This window comes from Passer domesticus, chromosome 5, assembly GCF_036417665.1.
Source record: "Passer domesticus isolate bPasDom1 chromosome 5, bPasDom1.hap1, whole genome shotgun sequence".
In the NCBI taxonomy this organism is placed as follows: Eukaryota; Metazoa; Chordata; class Aves; order Passeriformes; family Passeridae; genus Passer; species Passer domesticus.
In genome coordinates this window covers 55,773,029-55,791,471 of record NC_087478.1, presented here as the reverse complement: position 1 = coordinate 55,791,471, position 18,443 = coordinate 55,773,029, and the positions used below count along the sequence as shown (strand labels likewise).

Genomic DNA, 18,443 nt, shown 5'->3' with positions numbered 1-18,443 from the left:
GCATCAACAGAATGGGTGTTCATCTTTCCATGCTAGTTAAGGGTACAAAATTCCTACCTGGTGTGTAGCCCCAGGGCTCATAGTATGATGGGAATACACCAAGGTGGCAGCCTCTAACAAACTCCTCATAGTCCAAGGGCAGCAAGGGGCTTGTTGAAGAAAGAAACTCTGGATGTAGGATCACCTGGATATTCAAAACTTATGTTAGAGGTGAAAGAAAACCATCATTGATATATTTCAATTATCTGTAAGCTCAGGCACTTTTATTCACTCTGGTCTTTTTCTAAGTATCTGGACAACACCTCCTTTGGCCATCCATCTGTTATCTACCCACTGCTCACACTACAACACATCCTGCCTGTGTGCACTCTTGTCCTGGAAATAGGACTGATGATGAACCTTTTTTTCACTGGACAGGTATTTAGTTTTATCCTTCTTCACCAAGGAGGCCCACATGCATTGAGAATTAGACCTAAAGCTGTGGTATTTATCAAGATTTGGTCTCTTGTGCAAAGGTCAGAAGATTTACAAAGGCCTGGAGTGACAGGACAAGGGGCAGTGGCTTCACACTTTCAGAGTGCAGGTTTAGATTGGATATAAGGAAGAAATACTCCCCTGAGAGGGTGGAGAGGCCCTGGCACAGGTTGCCCAGAGAAGCTGCGGCTGCTCCTGGATCTCTGGAAGTGTCCAAGGCCAGGCTGGATGGAGCCTCTGAGCAACCTGGACTAGTGGAAGGTGTCCCTGCCCATGGCAGGCAGATGGGATGAAATGATCTCTAAGGTCCCTCCCAACACAAACCGGTCTATGATTTTACTGGGATGTCTCTTTAGGAGGAGGCCTCAGACAGACACAGCACTTCTGAGCTTCACAGCATTCCATGAAATAAAGGAATGTTCACTGTACTCAACAGGTCTCCCAAGAATGGAGGGAATTTTGAAAGCAGACACATTATAGCCCTGTTACCACAAACCTGTGCCTAATTAATCTTGCTGAAAGACACCTCTAAGGACCAAAATTAATTTATCTGCATGAGTCTCCAGGGCTTGGGGTTACTGCCCCACATCTGCTGCTTAGTTGAGAAGTACCTTCTATGTGGTGCCTAGTCAGCTTCAGGAGGAAGAAATGTGAGGAAATGGTTTAAACTGCTCTGGGTTTATCTTCCTGCATGAACATACCACAGCCATTATTCCATGCCCAGGATATGCTTTTATCCATTCTTAATAAAATTGTCATGCTACTCACTTGAGTAAACGAATGTACTCAACCAGTAAATGGGTTGCAAACTCATTTTCCAAGTTTAGTTGACCCCAGTGATTTTACTGGAATTGCTGAGAGTATTTTTCACATGCCAGCTGTGTCTGCCTGGATATGTTGTACCTCTCTCAAAATTACTTTCAATTTGAAGATTATAGAGTTTTTTATTTTTTTTTAATGATATTCAGCTCATGTAGTATTAATGCAGGAGGTTCACGCAGGAGGTAATTTTTCAGTGGTAATGACAGATTTTTACAAACTTGACATCTGCTGAGAGGCAGAAGATGATGTCTGCTGTGTTATATCCTATCTGCTCTGTAATGCCTTCAAGCAGTTAATTCTGAGGCATTTTTTTCTACATCTGTACACAGTGCTTCCTTCCCCCCCCTTTGTTACATCTTGTGTATTGTTACCATATTGTAATCCCGGAATTCATTGAAGCTAATGCTTATATGCTAGGCCAGGAAGAAGCAACTAGGAAGTGTAAAAAAATATTTACTCATGTATAGCCATGGGTTTTAAAAAGAAACTGAGAATAAGTGGTATGTCATTGTTAGAGATACTTTGGATCTGGCTTTAAAGAAAAGGTTTGAAAGAGGAAGAATTTGCAATTTTAGGTTCAACTTTGAGTAGATAGATGTTGAGATAGTCATAGTTAGAATATCAGAGATTGCCAGATAAAAAACAACTTTGCAGACCTGTGAAAGCAGAAGCTGATAATTTCTGTGGTTCGACAAAGTAAACAAGGAAATAAGGAAAATATTTATTTGGACAAATTTAGTTTCAACAGGTGATGTAAACATGAGCATGGCATGAACAGGAATTCGTTCTGCTCAAAGCCCTGGTTAAACTTTTACAGAAAATACTGAGTATCAGGGTGTTGCTCTTAAGAGATGAATCAATACTCCAGGAATGTCTGTGCTCAAACCTTGGACCTCCAGTTTTAAGCAAGTGAATCTATGTCAGAGTTTTCTATCTGACCCATGGCACTTTCTTGATTTCAGGAGTTAGCAGCTCCTCATTCAGTGCAGGAGGCAGCAATGGAAACAGCTCTGTAACCTCAGATTTCTAACTCAAAATTAGCTTGGCTAAACAGCACCTGTGGATCTTTGCACAGTGACAAGTTGTTATTCCTGGAAAGGGAGGAAGAGAGAAGTACTCTACCAGTATAATACCACCTATCAAGAATTTAACTTCACTCCCCATGCTAGCGATGCAGACTGAGAATGTTCCGAGAAATCCCATCCTGGATCTCAAATGAGGCAGCCAGAACACACCTTCACACGGTCTGTGCGGTTGTTAAACAGTCCAATGCGCCGGATGGTGTTGAGGATTGGGTCATTGCTGTCATCAATCATGTTGTGGGTGGTCACTGGAGGCAAAGAGTGTCTCTGAGCACAGAAAAGGCAATACATAAATCAGACAAACTCTTGGCAAACAGTCCTGTTGCCATTTCCTAAGGCTACAGGAAGACAGTGGCAGATTTTGTCATTGATGTAAGTAAGCTTAATTTACTTCAAAATAAACTAATTTGTACTAACTTTAAGAAAGGCTCACCATTTAATTTTGAAGATTATTAGTCAATGTTGTATCTCCTTAGCGTTTGATCTCACATATTTAATAAAACTGGAAAAATCCAGGCTCAGGAACAACTCAAAGTTCACACTTAGCTCAGAATACAAGAATTATGAATGCAGGTGACTGAAGCAATATCCATGGACTCCGCAAAAGCTCATTTGGGTCATACTCTCATTAAAAACAGAGCTGATTTTAAATGTTACTGATGAAAAGTGTATTTGCTGAAAACTTCTTCCCAATGCACACATATCTCTATATGCCATATGCAATCCTTTTAAATCATCACATTCATTATTTAGATCAGATGTTTATACAAATAACATATTTTCTGACCTGAGTTGAAAAGATGGCTCTTTTCATAATGCTTATGTCATCTCGGTCAAGAATCTTGTTCAGGTCTGGGATTTCTCCTCTGCAAAGGAAACACACAACCAATTTTACCAAATAATTCATTGTCCTTTTTGTAAAGAAAATGAAGAAATGGCCAACAAGCTCTGATCTGAAGTTTGTTGATATCAACATGAACATTTCCTTTGTTTTCATGACCCTTCTATATTCCCTATATTGCATTCTCCCATACACTTGCTGATCTGCTAATTAGCTTTTGAAAAAAAGCTGAACAATTGCTTTCTTTTGTTTTTTTTTGACACAACTTGTTTTTACTGAAGTTCCAGTCATGTCACCCGTGCTTTGGGTCATTCACTTCCAACTGTCCTCTGAAATGACATGACTGAATCACTAACACATTTCACTTTGTCTCTGGTGCTTTTTTAAGCTGAAGTAGACACCGTTAAGTCAGGGAAACAAAGAAGACTCCAGTCTTCAGGTGGATCAGAAGGCAAAAACTTTTAATGAAAGTAGCGGGTCTTCTTATAATGTGACTCGCTAAGGTGAGACTTGATTGGTCTCAAAGTAAAAACTTCTCACACTACCGGTGAACTATGAATAGAGAACCATGTGTTCTGGAGAACCATGTGTTACAGAAAGAGAGATAATAATGGTTTTAATGATTTCCTCTAAGATTCCCAGGCTCAGCCTGGGAGAAATTATCTCTGTTCTTTCTTCGACTGAACTGAGAATATCCACACTGAAGTAGATAGTTTTTGAAAATGGATAAGCCTTTGTGTTACTTAGACATGCCTGTGTCTCTTATGACTCTTTCCACCACAGGCTGTTGAAACCTTTATTTTTTTTCTCTTTGATTTGCCTGTTAAACAAGTATCCTGTTTATGGTCCCGTATCTTCCTACCATGCCCTCCTATGGATGTCAAAAACCCTTACACAAAGAGCAGAAGCACGGAAACAGCACAAGTAAAGCCACCTGAACATGAGGCTCTGCAAGGCAGAGCAAAGCAACTTATTCACTCACTTCAGCAAGGCATTGTAGAGTTTCCTTCCAAACTTTTCTTTCACAGATTGTGCAGTGTCCCTAGGAAGATAAATACATATATGTATAAAACAGGAGAATCCAGGACAAAGACACTGTAAAAAGAGATTCCTGCTGCTGGAAATTACACTGATATACTGATGGAACCTGGGATGCAGAGGCAGACAGAGGTCTGGTTCTCAAAGCTCTTTTCTCCAGCCAGCAGTTGTGTTAATGGATTCCAGCAGAGCTGAGGATTTAACCTGCACCTACAGATGAGTGCACTGGGAAAGCGAGGGACAGGCTTTTCTAGGGATTCCTTCTAGCCCTCTTTTCTGATTAGTAGACCACATGTCAGCTGTGAAAAAAAGAGCATATATACGACCCTAGGTACTGTAACATGATCATGAATAATGGACAGAGAGAGCTCCAGCTTCTCTTGACCTGGAAGAGAGGTGCAAGATATAAGAATTAAACAAATAGAGATTTTCAAAGCAAGCTTCCCCCTTCACTTTCTGCCCTATTTCCCAACTCAGACTTTTGGAAACCAGTGTTAGACTAAAAGGTAGCTTATCTTAGTTTACAGAACAAAAAACTTCCTGAAAAGCTCAGGCCAAATTTTAAGCCATTAATGAGGCCTGTGTCAGACAAATGTTATATTTTAGCTAAGGAAGAACTCCAGTGAACCCCTGTTCTGCATGCAAAAAGTCATTAATCTGCCTGTGGCACAAAGTTCTATTGTCAAAACAGCAAGTGTACTCTAAATTTGAGTAAATCTACTGTGAGTAAAGTTCTCCTTCACAGAACCTTTCCTGCCTTTCTGATTTCTAATTATACTTTAGGCTAAGATGAAACTTGTTAAATGAAATCTTAAACTTTACCAAGCTGGGAATTCACATACCTGTTTTTAGGTGTTCTTTCCCAGCTCACATAAACACAAGAGTGGATAAGTCAATTTTGGGTGAGTTGTAAAGCAGCCAAATGTTAAGCCACACTGATGCAAACCCCAGCAGGATAGTTCCCACATGACTATACCTTCATAGATTGCCATGCACAATATCTAAAATTTAACCCAGATGGGATAGACTGCTTTTCCAGAAGCAGAGGAAAAGAAGGATTTTATACCCCAAGTCAGCCATCACATGCTGTATTCCTTTTTAAGTGCCAACCTCTTCTTGTCTTTAATTTCTGTGGCACCCTGAGAATCACTGGATATTATTATGAAATACTGCTAGCAGGTGGGTTTACCCTGGAGTTCAGATTATGACCATGATAATGCTGCATACAGTGATGTAGAGGGTCTTGTGCTTTCCCAGAGAAGAACAGCTGAAAGCAGTCTTTTCCTATACAGAACCACACAGCAGCTAAAGTGAGGTGAAGGTTAATCCTCTTTCCTCCTGCTTTGCTCTTTTGTTTGAAAAGTTGCAAAATGAGTAGGGCTGTGACAATTTTCCTTTTATAACTGTAAGTTTCACTTCTTGGTTATGGCCACTGCTTGTTGTAATTGATATAGAAAACCACAGACAATTGTTATCAACTGCCAATCTGCTGGATCACACAATTTCATGCAATTTCCACATTTCTAAATAAAAGAAGATGTGTAATTAGTTTCTTTTCCCACAGAGAAGCTCACTGTGAAAAATGAGCAGGCAGTCTTTATTTTGTGGGAGCTCTGTGGCACATCCAAAAGGAGTACCAGAAAGTGCCAGAAGACATTCAGAACTATGGATTTTCTAGAGCATTTGATTTTGTTGCTACAAAACAAGTACTACTCGCTAATAGAATAGCAACACAAGTTAACGAAAAATAACTATGGACAAAAAACACCCAAAACCTAAAAGAAGAAATATTTGACCTTATTTATCTTTCCATCTCTTTCATCCCTGAAATACATTCTAGTTACCCACAAACCTCCGTTGCAGCAAAAAGAAAGAACACTATTCTCCAGATGAGACTTTTGCATGAGTCCCCATCGGACTGTACCAGGGTGGGAATGGAAATTACCAGAGCTGCTTCCGGACTGCTTGTCCTTTCAAGGTTTCCACATTGAAATTGTTGGTTTTTGCTGGCATGATGAAGAACACGATAACTGTAACATCAGTCTTGTGAACCTATATGACAAGAAATTGAGAGGAATTGAAAATTAAAAAATCTGATAGAGAGTATCACAGCCAACTTTAAGAATTAGTCACAGGAAACACCAAATGCACTTTGGTTTTCCAAGAAGGCTCAGATTTGTAGCTCTTGCTACAAATGAAGTTTTGTCAAATCAGAGATCAAGACAGAGATGTCACCCAGTTTCAATTTGGGCAATCAAATCCTCCTGAGCTCTCATGGTTTAGAGAACATGGCTTTGGCTGAGCACATAAACTGCAGAAAAATAGAAGTCCTACACACTTTCTCACCTGACACAAACTGTGCTGGCTCAAAGGAGTGAGTGTTTGGTTTACTAGCTGAGGTATGCCTAGGCATGATATGAAGGATTTCCTACTGCAGAGAGAGAACAACCATTTTCTACTTGAAACTCTGCAAAGAACCTGCCAGATACGCAAAAAGCCACCAGTAACTTCTTGCCCATCTCTCCCATCCAGCTATTATAAAGGCAGAAAGCACTTGCTGTAAATTCTGACCCTTTATTTCTAAGTGGTTTTGCTTGCTAGTTTCTCCTGTGCATGAGCAAGGTTCAAAATACCAGGTGCATTCATTGCTGCATGAATGAGGTTTTACTCCTCTCAGCACCTGTTTAATGAAAAGCTAAGGGCGAACTCTGCTCAGAGCTGTAAAAATTAAATTACTTTGAATTGCCTCCATTTCAAATTTTAGATACAAAGCCATTTCACTAGTGCCTTCTCTCACACTGACATAGAGGGAAATATATAGTATAAAATAACCTATAGGAGTCATCTATCATGTTAATGTTAACTAATCATCTTCCCTTCCCTCTCTTCAAAGTGGGTTCCAAGTCCATTGTGCCACGATCCCAGTGTGCATTAACAATCTCTCTCAACATCCATATGTTATTTGCAAAATTTTAGTAAGGTTTTCAAGAAGCAGAAGATAATGTCTCTATAAAATAAAACAATTTCATGCAATGGCACATATTTTTTAGGTTCAGGCACAATACTGGGACTTGTTTAGGAAGTACCACCATTTCCAGATTTGTAATTAGTACAGATAGTCTGCTACTCCCAATGGAATTACCTCTTGAATTAATTACAGAGCAAGTGTTGTTAGAACAGCTAATCAGATGCTGGCATCCACACTGGAAGAATAATGCAATAAATTCAGGCTCAGCTTATGGGAGAAACAGCACTACACTGTTCTATAGAGCCTGGGAAAACTAGCCTCAGTTTCCTTTAATTTCCATTGGCCTTGTTTACCATGGATGTCATTAGGAAGAACTACTTCACAGAAAGGGTGATCAGGTGATCAGTGGAAAGGGCTGCCCAGCAAGGTGGTGGAGTCACTCTCCCTGGAAGTGTTCTATAAACAACTGCACATGGCTCTTGGTGACATGGTCTAATTGACAAATGAGTGATTGGCCAAAGGTTGGACTCAATGATCTCAGAAGTCTTCTGGAACCCTAAAGATTTTACGATCCTATGATATAAATCATTAGCTGCAGTAAGAGATTCCTGTAATAATTGCTCAGGCAATTCTTTCCCTCTTATCAAATAAGACCTTCCATGTTACCAGCATTCACAGGTAACAGCCACATAAATGCCATTAAGTAGCTACCATCAGGTAGCTGATGTTGCACAGCACTGCCAAACAGCTGATTTCTGTTGTGGAAGAAATACTTCCATTCTGTGAGGTGATCTGTGTGAATGAAGGGATTAAGAATTTCCAGAAAATCCAGAGGCTCTAAATGGCATATTAATAAAAGGTGGTGGTAGAACAATTGTACTTAGGGCTTTGAACATTAGTGATTCTCTCATCCCTGCTGACAGAGCAGTATCATAATTTTTATCCAGATTTTCCATACCATTCAACTGTTAAGAGTACAAAGGACAGAGTCTAGGACAACAGCTAATTGATCCTTGACAGATGATTGAAAACCAATTAGTACTATTAGCATTTTTTTCTGGGTTTTATTTTCAATATATTAGTATTTGGGACACAACTAGAGACATTTTCAATGCCCTCATTGTAGGTGGTAAGGGCTCTGCTCTGTGATTTTTAACATGACCTTGCTCCTATCTTCATTGAAGTACTCCATAAAGGCATTTAGAAACATTTCATCAATTGTGTAGCCAAGGAAACAGAACCACAGAGAACTGAGTGACTTCCTATTGCTTTGCACAACACCAACGTCACTGTGTGAACTTTTAATGCAACATTCCTATCCAATAGGGTAGCAGAGATTTAAAAGATCATAAACCAGTCCTAATGAACTAAGCAATTTGCTTAAAAGGATGCTTTTAAAATGCAGCTTTAAAGGCTTACTTTCATTTCCATTATAATATGTAAGCCATCGGGGTAAACTCTAGAATACTATTTTCATTACTTCTCTCTAAAAACCAGGGAGGCAACCATGGATTAACTTCTTGAACTATGTAATCAATTATTTTCAATTATACAATCAATCTATCAATTAAAACTGTGTGAAATCATAATATATTCTGATGGTTCAGGAGGAGAGCCCTATGAAAACTGTGAATATCCCATAATTACTTTCCTCTAGACCAGAGTATTGAAAGGGAATTCTTGTGGGCGACTTCCACAGTATGGTCAGTTTGAGCATAAGCTCTATGCTTTTAACAGCTGTGTAAGCTTTCTTACCCTCAGCAAAAAGTTTAATCTTGATAAGGCTTCTAGAAACATATCAGCTCCTTTGTTGGAAAACTCATATCTCCCAGCAATGAAGAAAAATAAGGTCTTGTCAAGATCGAAGTCAAGGTGGCTGAAAGTAAGAAAACAGACAAAAACAAACTATTTCTTGAATACAATCAAATAAAACACACAACAGCCTTCTATTCTGATGGCTTATTATCTCCAGAGAAAAATGAAAGTGAGGCTTTTCTGCTGTACTTTAAATTGACTATCTTAATCTGACAAACTGTGTCTTGGATAAATAACAAACAGATCAAGATCTGCTGTCTGATATCACAATCTGTTAAGTAGAGTCAGATCTGGTGTCTAAAATTCCCTTAGCTTCTGACTGAGAAATCCCAGACAGATATTTGAATAAGCTGGTTTCAACATTTCCACTCCTCTATGAAGTACTTGTTAGTTGTCCTGCTTTGGTTCTTGCTTTAAATAGTGTTGGACAAGCGCTGCTAATTTTTGAAAAGTAAAAGCATACCCATAGAAATGACCTCGAATGAACTCTTGGATCCTAGCCTTGTACATGGAATGCAAATTCTGAAACTCATGCATTGCTGAAAATTTCTTAATGTTCAAGCCATTTGGGGTGACAACATCTGGAAAAGCAGAGAAAAGGCAGAGGTAGACATCTTCAGAGTCAGAGAAATCTTTAAGGAAAGAACCAACATGTCTCTCAGGTTTATGTGAACAGGTTATATCTTTATGTTAGTCAGGAGGAGGGCGCAGCACTGCCTCCACAAAGCTCTTGCACATGGCTCCCCACTGCCTGCAGCATCAAAGCAGCCTTCACCTGTCCTCAGCACTGGGTAGACCCTGTCCTTCTGTCCTGTCAAGACCCCCATAATGTCTCCATTGAGCCATACATTTGTTGTGCAACTTGCCCTTTACCTCTTGATCCTTGATATCATCGTTGCTGGCATTATCACTACAGATTGAGAGCCCTTGGAAGCAGAAATTGTGCTATGCCCTTGTTTACTGCATAGCACAAGAGATATCCATTTTATCAAAACTTCTGAGGATTTATCAAAAAAAGGAGCATATAAGAAACCTTTATAAAACAGCCCCTTTCCAGCATTTCCCCTAAAAACATCCACGAAATAGTACACTTTACATTTTTACTGCTGCTCTCCTCCAAGATTCTAAAGGATCTTAAAATTAAAATTTGTTCATTTCCAGCATTTTAAAGGTAGAGTTTTAGGATATACACAGAGGACAGGCACTGAAATTCAGTCACTCTTAGCCCTCCTGGTAGATTGCAGCAGTTATTCAAAGGCTTGCCCTAAATCCAGTCCAAGCAAATTGAAAGAATGCCATTTTATGTCCTTTGAGCTGGGTTATGAATGGAAATGAAAGGGAAGGCCAGTTCCTCAGCAGATGTATTTCATGACAAACACAACTGACTGAAACAGACCCATACTAATTTATGATACTTGCCTGACATTATGCAAATGTCACAGCCATTTTTAATTATTTCCTTGAAAATTACAGTCTGTTTCAGCAATATATGTGCTTCCCTGGCATGTAAGTGATCTCTGGTTAAACTTTCACCTGTAAAATGTCCTGAAACACTCTAGGTTAAACTACAACAGATAAAAAATAACCTTCAGTAGTACCCATGAAATAGCAAAAGTCTTGATGGATCTGTTTCTGGAATAACACTTTTGAAACTAAAGACCAGGAAATCTTGTTAGGTGCTTAAGATTTGGTTTTCAATGACTAAACAGTCTTGGTGAACTTGGGGAGAAAACTTGTGCTTTTACCTCCTTCTGCCCAGCCCTGAAGAATTCTCTGAACAAAGACATCTGTGGGGAGGTAACAGAGCAGAAACATCCTCCATTGTCTTTATTAACACTTGCTCCATTTCTTGCTCTATGTGGGAGAACTGTTTCATTCAGGACACAGCTTTGAGACTCCAACCATTCAGTCTTCCCAATACAGGAACAATCCCTTCCCCAGGTATTTCTGGCCAGCTTCCTTCCACACTCACATTCATTTATCAGGGAGTTCTGGAGAGTCCTACCCACCATCAGCAGCCTGTATATAATCTACTCTCACGTCCTTTGGTTTAACTGTAGCTTCATTTATCCTTTCATGACGACTGGGGCTCAATCCATCTCTTGTTTAAGGCTTTGAGATGCATGACAGACATGGTGGCCCAAAGAACTTAGTTCACTATTTCTGCTCAACACACAGGAATATTTTGAACATGTGTGAGTGATGAAAGAAAGCTTGGCCCCTATGCTGGTTTTTTTTGTTTGTTTGTTTTGTTTGCTTTTGTTGCTGTTGTTATTGTTTAAGGAAATAACAGTATTTTTGCTTGGAAAATTGCCCCAAGTAGGTCAAATCAGAATGTTTTGACTTCTGTATTTATAGGAAAGAACCTGGCATTAATTTAAGTAATATTAAAACATAATTAAATTTTCTCTTGATAGATCACTAACATTTAGAGTTGACTTTCACTTTTTTCAGTTTCCATCTCTGATTTTGATCAAATACATACAGATAGGAAGCCTAGATCTAGAACTCAATTGATACCTGAATCTCTTGGAATTTTGATTCAGTGTTCTCTACTGCTAATGAGAAATATGTTCCATATCTGAGTGAAAACATTAGAAATCCCATAATACCAGTTTTCAAATCACAAGAATATAACTTATGATCACTGACAAAACCCTGCTGGATACATCAAAGATATTCAAGCTTCTGACAAATATGGTTTGATAAATTGTTGATCATATAACAACTGCAGCAAGTGGGATCAGTATAATGCAAACAGTCATTCTGCCAGGTTTAGACTGGCAAATTGGCCTTTGTCCTGCTGCAAAAGTTCTCTATGCAATCAGGTTTATTAAATTTTAAAAGGACTTCTCCAAGAGATTTATAATTTAAATTATAATCCAAGTTTGATTTTAAAGAGGAGTAGCAGAGACAGCTCAAATTAGCACACTTCTGAGTTATTTTTAGCTAACAATTTATTTGAAAAAAATTTTGTCTCAATAAATGCAAATAAAATTTAATTGTGCCAATTCAGCATCCTCCTTTTAAAGGTTTATTTTTAAAGTGGACGGAGAAATGCACACACGCTTTCAGTTTTCATGTTCCTTTGCAGAATTCAAGCTCTATGACCTACTGAAGGATTGCTGGGCTTTCCAAAAAATCAATGTCTATGCAGATTTCACAACTTCAAAGAGAATAAATAGTGTGAGAACCGGTTCCTGCACAGTTTATTTGTGGTCTTGGATTCAGAGAAACTATTAAAGTACTTATTTCCATCAGAACATACTTTCCACTTAGAGTAATCTCTTAGGATTTGGGGTGACAATTTCTACTGAAATTCTTTCTAGCTGTGTCAATATGAAGCATGACATGTGTCATTAGTTTTTTAACCCAAACATTAAGTATATTTACTTGGTTTCTTCAAAGTTGCAAGAATAATCACAAAAAGCTCAGGCCTGTGAATCTCTGTGCATGGAATTCTCTTCAGCTTCAACTGATGTTTTATCTGTGAGCAGTCTAGAGATTTTCTTCCCTGGATTAAACTGGATTCAGACTAATTTCAGTCTCCTAAAATCCCAAAACACAGACTATGATTTTCAGTGGTAGCTGTGGTAGGAAGAAGCCCCATGCCTATATAAAAAAAGCTTCAAAAGTCTGATTTTCAGAGTGCTCTGCACTTTGTAAAAATGAAGACCTTTCAGAGATACCCTAGTTTAAATTACTGAACTTCAGTGACTTTTAAGACATGGCTTTTGTGCTTAAAATAAAATTAAAAAGATAATCTAAGACCACCATCCTATTGACAGCTAGTCAGGAATGAGGCAAAGAATCCCATGAACAGCTCTTTTGTTTGGGTTCAGGAACCACAATGTGGCTTCAAGTATTGAAGTTAACCAGGATAACAATCCCAAACTATAATCAGCACTGCAAATCAACCAATAACTCTACAAAGAGTAAGCAAAAAGTCCCCCAAATAAACAAACAAACAAACAAGCAAAAAACCCCAACCAAAAATCAAAAACAAAACAAAAACCCAAGCCCAAACAAAAACAATAATTTGAGCACTGTTTTATTTAAAATAACCAAGATACCAACACACCTGCTAAATAGTCTCCAAAACTGTTGTGCAGTTTTTCCCTCATGCTGCTTACCTGCAGATGGAGTATTGGGGTTTATCCCTATCAAGCACTGAGATGATTTAAAGAGAAATGTGATGACACATCAAACTGGGATCATGACCTTACTCAAAATCAATGCATGGAACAGTTCAAGGTTTCTAAGCTTCATATTTCATGAGACTAATATCAAGGGGAAAACCAGACAAATTATTGGGCACAGAATCATTTTTCAAACTCTACTCATTGTCCTAATAGAAGATATTTTACCTATATTAAGCTTACCATGGTTCAGTTCTGAAAGCATGGAAACCCTGCCACAGACAAAATTTCTGAAGTTGAGGAGTCCTGGCAAAAAATATCCTAACATCCATGGAAAATTGGTTAATCCCAATTAACCAAGTAACATAGCCAGACACGCCTGTGCATGTGCTCTCTCTCTTCATGCTTGCATACCTGCCTCTATAATGTTCATTCAGTCTAAGGAAATGAGGGCATTCTAAGGAAATAACGGTTAAAAAAAAAATTCAGGTCTTACCAGGGCTTTTTTTAAGCATATGTTCTGCTTCTGTGGCCGTGATCTGGGAGACTGTGGTGAACACATGGGCACAATGCACAGATGCCCGCTCCATACAGTACCGATGGTAAATCTGTCTCTCTCCAGCCTCCTTGTCAATGTCAAACTGTTAAATAACAAAACCAACAAAAAAGACACCTGTGTGACATGACCAACAAACTGTCTCCCTCAGGGAAGGTTTCTCCTGCTAGGCTCCTTTTCCCTAGGGAATGAGAACCCTGTGATTATGCTACTGTTTGTCATTCTGGTGTTTGAACTATTTTATCAACTTCAAGGAGTTTGAAGGAGCAAGAGAGCTTTCAGATCCTGCTTGTTCCTCAAAGAATGGCAGCTCTGCCATGGAAGGAAATCTAGATTAATGATCCCATGAAAGGTAAGGATCTGTGGAATTTGGCCTGCTGGCTGGCAGTGTATCATGTTGCAGCTTCCACGGGCTTGTTGGAAAATGGGAGAGCAGGGAGGTTGCTGGTAGCTGAAGGGAAGAGAAGAAAAACGGAATGGGGATGAGGACAGATCCTGGGGACTTGGCAGAATGGTGGGAATCACAGGTAAGCAAGACAGAAGTGGAGAGGCAGGATATAAAGATTCAGTCACAAATCCCAAGGGAAAAAAGAAAACCGAAATAAGATATTTTCTGACACTCAGATATTCTTCCTCCAGCTCTGCCACTGTTACTTGTGGCTTCTTACATTTCAGTTTGAACTCCCTTAATATTTAGAGGCAGATGCAAGTTAAACTGCTAGATAAGACATTCCAAACACCCAAGTATTTCTAAATCACCTTTAAATCTTTCAGCTACCTTTTTGTTAACTGAGCTTATATTATCCTGATGCAAAGAAAATGCACAATTCCCTTGAGTCCACGCTTAAAGGTTCAAATGTTCACTAACAGCGTCCACTGCAAAATCGCTACAACATAGTCTAAAAAAGGTGTCAATGCTTTCAATTAAATCACAATCCTCTTAGTCTTCCATGATGTTTCACTTCTAGAAACAGAAGTCTTGAGCCCCTAAGGTCAACAGCATGGGCACCCTTTGGCCTGTGTGGGTTTCATGGAGGGTGACAACAACTCTCAGTGAGCTCTGTTGTGATCGCTGCCTAATGCTGGCTGCACAGTGTGATTTTGATTGCATTTGACTTTATAACTTCATTGACCATAATAGATTTAACCCTATCACAGGCAGGGCAGACTGCACTTTCTATAGTTAGGACTGTGTGACTTCTGCCATGGCCAGCTGCTTTTAGCACTTCAGAACTTGGACAGAACTAAAGCTATTTAGATTGTAACCTATACTGCAAAGCTTAATGCTGGTACAGAACATACTGTGAGAAAGTTGATGCAATGTGAACCATTACAGGGAACTACAGTGAAAAAAAAAAAACTTCTTATTTTTACTTAGATAGGTGTAGACACAGACGTAGATATAGATATCTTATAACTGCTTTGCTGACAAAGTTAATTGCTTTTATCTGCTTTAATTCTGCAGCAGTGCTACACTACTAGTGGGAAAGTGACTTCTGCTGTGTTAGTTGAAAGTGCCAATATAACCACCCTAGTGCAACCAAAAAAAAAGGACTCCTGAAAAATCTCAGCTGAAAACTTCCAAAGAAACTAGATGCTTTATTCTGGTATTGATGATCCTCTATGTCAAGTGCTTTTCTACATTTGCCAAATACAATTTACCACATATTATGATACCATTTTTCAGTTTTATCCTCATATATCATCTTTTCCACATTCCCCATGACAATTTTAGAGCATGAAATACAAAGGATGATATTTTCTCTAGAACATTGAGCACAAACAAGAGAAAAATAAAGGGGAATTCATTTGGCTCCTTATAGTGCCACAGGTCTTAGCCTCATCCTTGGCTTACACTAAACCGATTCACAAGCAGGTCTTAACTGCATATTTGATTGCTTAAACATTCAGTGCAAAAAAAAGATACAAAACAGGACAGTTCTTTAGCATGCTAGACAAACACATGAATGGGATAGGCACAACTACACAGTCAGGACCATACAAGTCTTTTCAAACACATCTGGCTTTCTATTAAAAATACTTTTGAAATCGCTAGCAAATAAATAGCTGGTCAAACTTCAAAGGTCTTTTGTTCTCTTTTCCCTTTCTCAGCAATAATGGGTTTTAATTACAAAATGTGATTAGAAATTAGATTTGGGACATGCTCACCAACTGTTGATATACACTCCCTATAACGCTGCTGGGACAAGGTCCATAAAAAGATTGTTAAGCACTGTGACTTATTTCTAGTTAACTCATTTCTTTGGTTGTATGAAAAGACTTTACATATTTAACACATATCAGTGGTTCTTTCTTCATTGCTATTCATTTTTCCATCTTTTATAATTGGAAAAAATTTTATTTTGCAGATGCTTGTGGGCTTTTGGCATGTTTTTGCAAAGGTACACAATTTCACATCTATTAGGAAGTACAAACAGAGGTCACGGGGTTCTCACATTTAATTTGCTCTCACTCTTCAGCAGCTTCCAGCACCAATCAGTAAAGCAAGACCTTGACTTTTGACCTCAGTGTGGAGTAAGAACTGTGTACTTCTGAGCAGGCTAGACAAGCGACTTCAGAAAAGAGCCTTAGCCAAGTTGAAGGGCAGGTTAAATGAAAATTAGTTGATGAGACAGTGCAGGTGACAAATTTAACCCACCTAGTCCTGTGCAAAGACAGCTGAGCCTGCTCTGACAATCTCTAGAGTTAGAGGCACTGTGGGGCATGGGACAATATGCTGAAGCCGGGCACCAGGGCAGCTCCTCACCCCCAACTCAACACTGAGCCCTGCTCTCTTGTCCAGCCCAGCTCAGGCACCTGTGAACTCTGTTCCATACCCTTTGTGTTCAGCCAGAGCAAAGCGAGATTTCCGTCAAGTGCGTCACATCTGCTTTTGTTTGTTTGCTGTTATCAGCAAATGGGAACACTAGCTAAGCCACAGATCACAGCTGCATCAACAGAAAAAAAAAAATCTAAGTCAGATGAACTGTTTACAGAACCCTTTAGGGTAGAATAGGCTCTTAAGGTCCTTTAGTCCAACCATTTCAGTGATATTTAAAGACCAACAACTTCAATATCCACTTCCCTGTAAATTTATTGGAGGGTCCTCTCCTTCCCTGACCAGTAGAAACCAAGCAGATTATTAGAATGTACAAGAAAGCAAAGATTAGAAGGGGAAATTATTACTTTATAAGGCCACTCTAATTTCAAAGCAAAAGAGGAAGATGTTTCACAGGTGCAATGCTTTGGAGTAAAATTTGCATTTGCTGCAGTGCAATTCTGAGGGAAAATTTTGGTTCATTTCTGTGGATCCATGTAATGAGCATAACATCTCACTGATCTCTTAAAATTCAACATGTTAGGGGACACAGCAGGTAATCACTGACCCTCCCAGCATGACATTCTGAACTCTGAGTGAAAAATAAGAGAATATTAAGCAGTTATGTTTCTTCTGGAAACAGTCACTGAAGTAGTAAATCCAAATCAGCCATTCCTACTTCAAAATTATAAAGATGAATTGCAAAGTATTTCCAAAACACAAGAATCATTAGAGAGTGGAAAAGGAGGGCAGGACTATGTTAGCCATCTAAATTCTTGTCTGAAAGACAAATTATTTGTCACAGTCCACAAAGAATCTCTAGGTACTGATATCAGACTATGCTCTCCTAATGACAAAAAAAAAATGATGGTGAAAACCAACAGAAGTTAAACCAATACAAATTCAAACTGCAATTAATATATATAATTTTCTTAAATAAAATATTACGACAACTTGGCAGAAATAACACAGACTACTCTCACCATTTAAACCTTACCTCAAGAATGGATAATATCACTGTAAATATTTTGTAATTCAAATAAAAGGTACAGGTTTGATGCTTGATGATTTTAAACAGAAAATGAAATAATCTTTCTTTGTCTTTTTTAAAAGAGTGGTACGGTCAAGTTCAAAGTGATTCTGCAGGACCAAGGAACAGTCAGAGACGGTTTGAAGTTCAAATTCCTTACTGACCAAAAGGCAGAATGGAAACATTTTTGCTTCCAGTATAATCTCACTAGCTGCTGCTGTCTGAATTAGGTAAGAACCACTCCCTTAAAATCCAGTTTACATCAAATTTACCTCCAACTGACGGTTGCCTTGTGTAAAGAGAACTTTCATTCTCATAAAGCTCTGCCAGGCCAAAAGATAATGAAATTTACACTTCCTGGCTTAAATCAGATTTCCATCAGCTGCCCTGGTGACAAAGTGGATTAGCTTTGTGGAGCAGTGGGATCAGTGACAAACTGGACAGTACAGCACTAAGTGGAGTGAGATATTGTCAACAAAAAAGCTCTTGACTATTCATTTCCATTGGGATTTTTAGTACTTTTCCTTTTAGACTTCTTGGGACAGGATTTTCCACCACTTTGCAAAGGGGATTCAAGTGCACATGCATGAGCTGAATGAAAATACTCCAAGTTCTAAACAGAAGTGTTACACATCAGCAGGGCAACCTGCTGGAAAAAGGAAAAAGACAATGAAAACTATAACTAACCTTTTTTCCTTCTCCTTTTCCCATTAAACTCAAAGTGGGTTTTTTTAGTAAGAAGCATCAGAGGCTGAACCACACAAACTTCTCCATGATGCCAAGCCAGTGGTCCCAAAAATAATTTCAGATGATGACCTCTCAGATGAAATTCCAGGTTAAATCATTTCCCAAAATGATCT

The 18,443-nt window shown here is 38.8% G+C and overlaps 1 protein-coding gene and 1 long non-coding RNA gene across 6 annotated transcripts in view; one reads left to right on the top strand and one right to left on the bottom strand.

Moving 5' to 3' along the window:
- The window catches only part of GYS2 (glycogen synthase 2), a 44,693-nt gene that overhangs the window by 9,162 nt on the left and 17,088 nt on the right, over nucleotides 1-18,443 (bottom strand). For all 3 annotated transcript variants that reach the window (XM_064420671.1, XM_064420669.1, XM_064420670.1), the window contains 8 exons: nucleotides 13,676-13,820; nucleotides 9,504-9,621; nucleotides 8,981-9,101; nucleotides 6,203-6,309; nucleotides 4,202-4,261; nucleotides 3,166-3,244; nucleotides 2,532-2,645; nucleotides 58-184 (listed from right to left, as the gene is read on the bottom strand). In XM_064420671.1, the coding sequence (XP_064276741.1) occupies nucleotides 58-184; nucleotides 2,532-2,645; nucleotides 3,166-3,244; nucleotides 4,202-4,261; nucleotides 6,203-6,309; nucleotides 8,981-9,101; nucleotides 9,504-9,621; nucleotides 13,676-13,820 (871 nt within the window). The remainder of the gene's footprint in view (nucleotides 1-57; nucleotides 185-2,531; nucleotides 2,646-3,165; nucleotides 3,245-4,201; nucleotides 4,262-6,202; nucleotides 6,310-8,980; nucleotides 9,102-9,503; nucleotides 9,622-13,675; nucleotides 13,821-18,443) is intronic.
- Nucleotides 1-18,443, top strand: part of LOC135300808 (uncharacterized) — a 40,112-nt gene that overhangs the window by 6,612 nt on the left and 15,057 nt on the right. For 2 of the 3 annotated variants that reach the window (XR_010362584.1, XR_010362583.1), the window contains exon 3: nucleotides 2,259-2,804. This is a non-coding gene — a long non-coding RNA (uncharacterized LOC135300808). Of the gene's footprint in view, nucleotides 1-2,258; nucleotides 2,805-17,666; nucleotides 17,814-18,443 lie in introns of those variants that run through there. The other variant, XR_010362585.1, reaches the window with a different exon arrangement.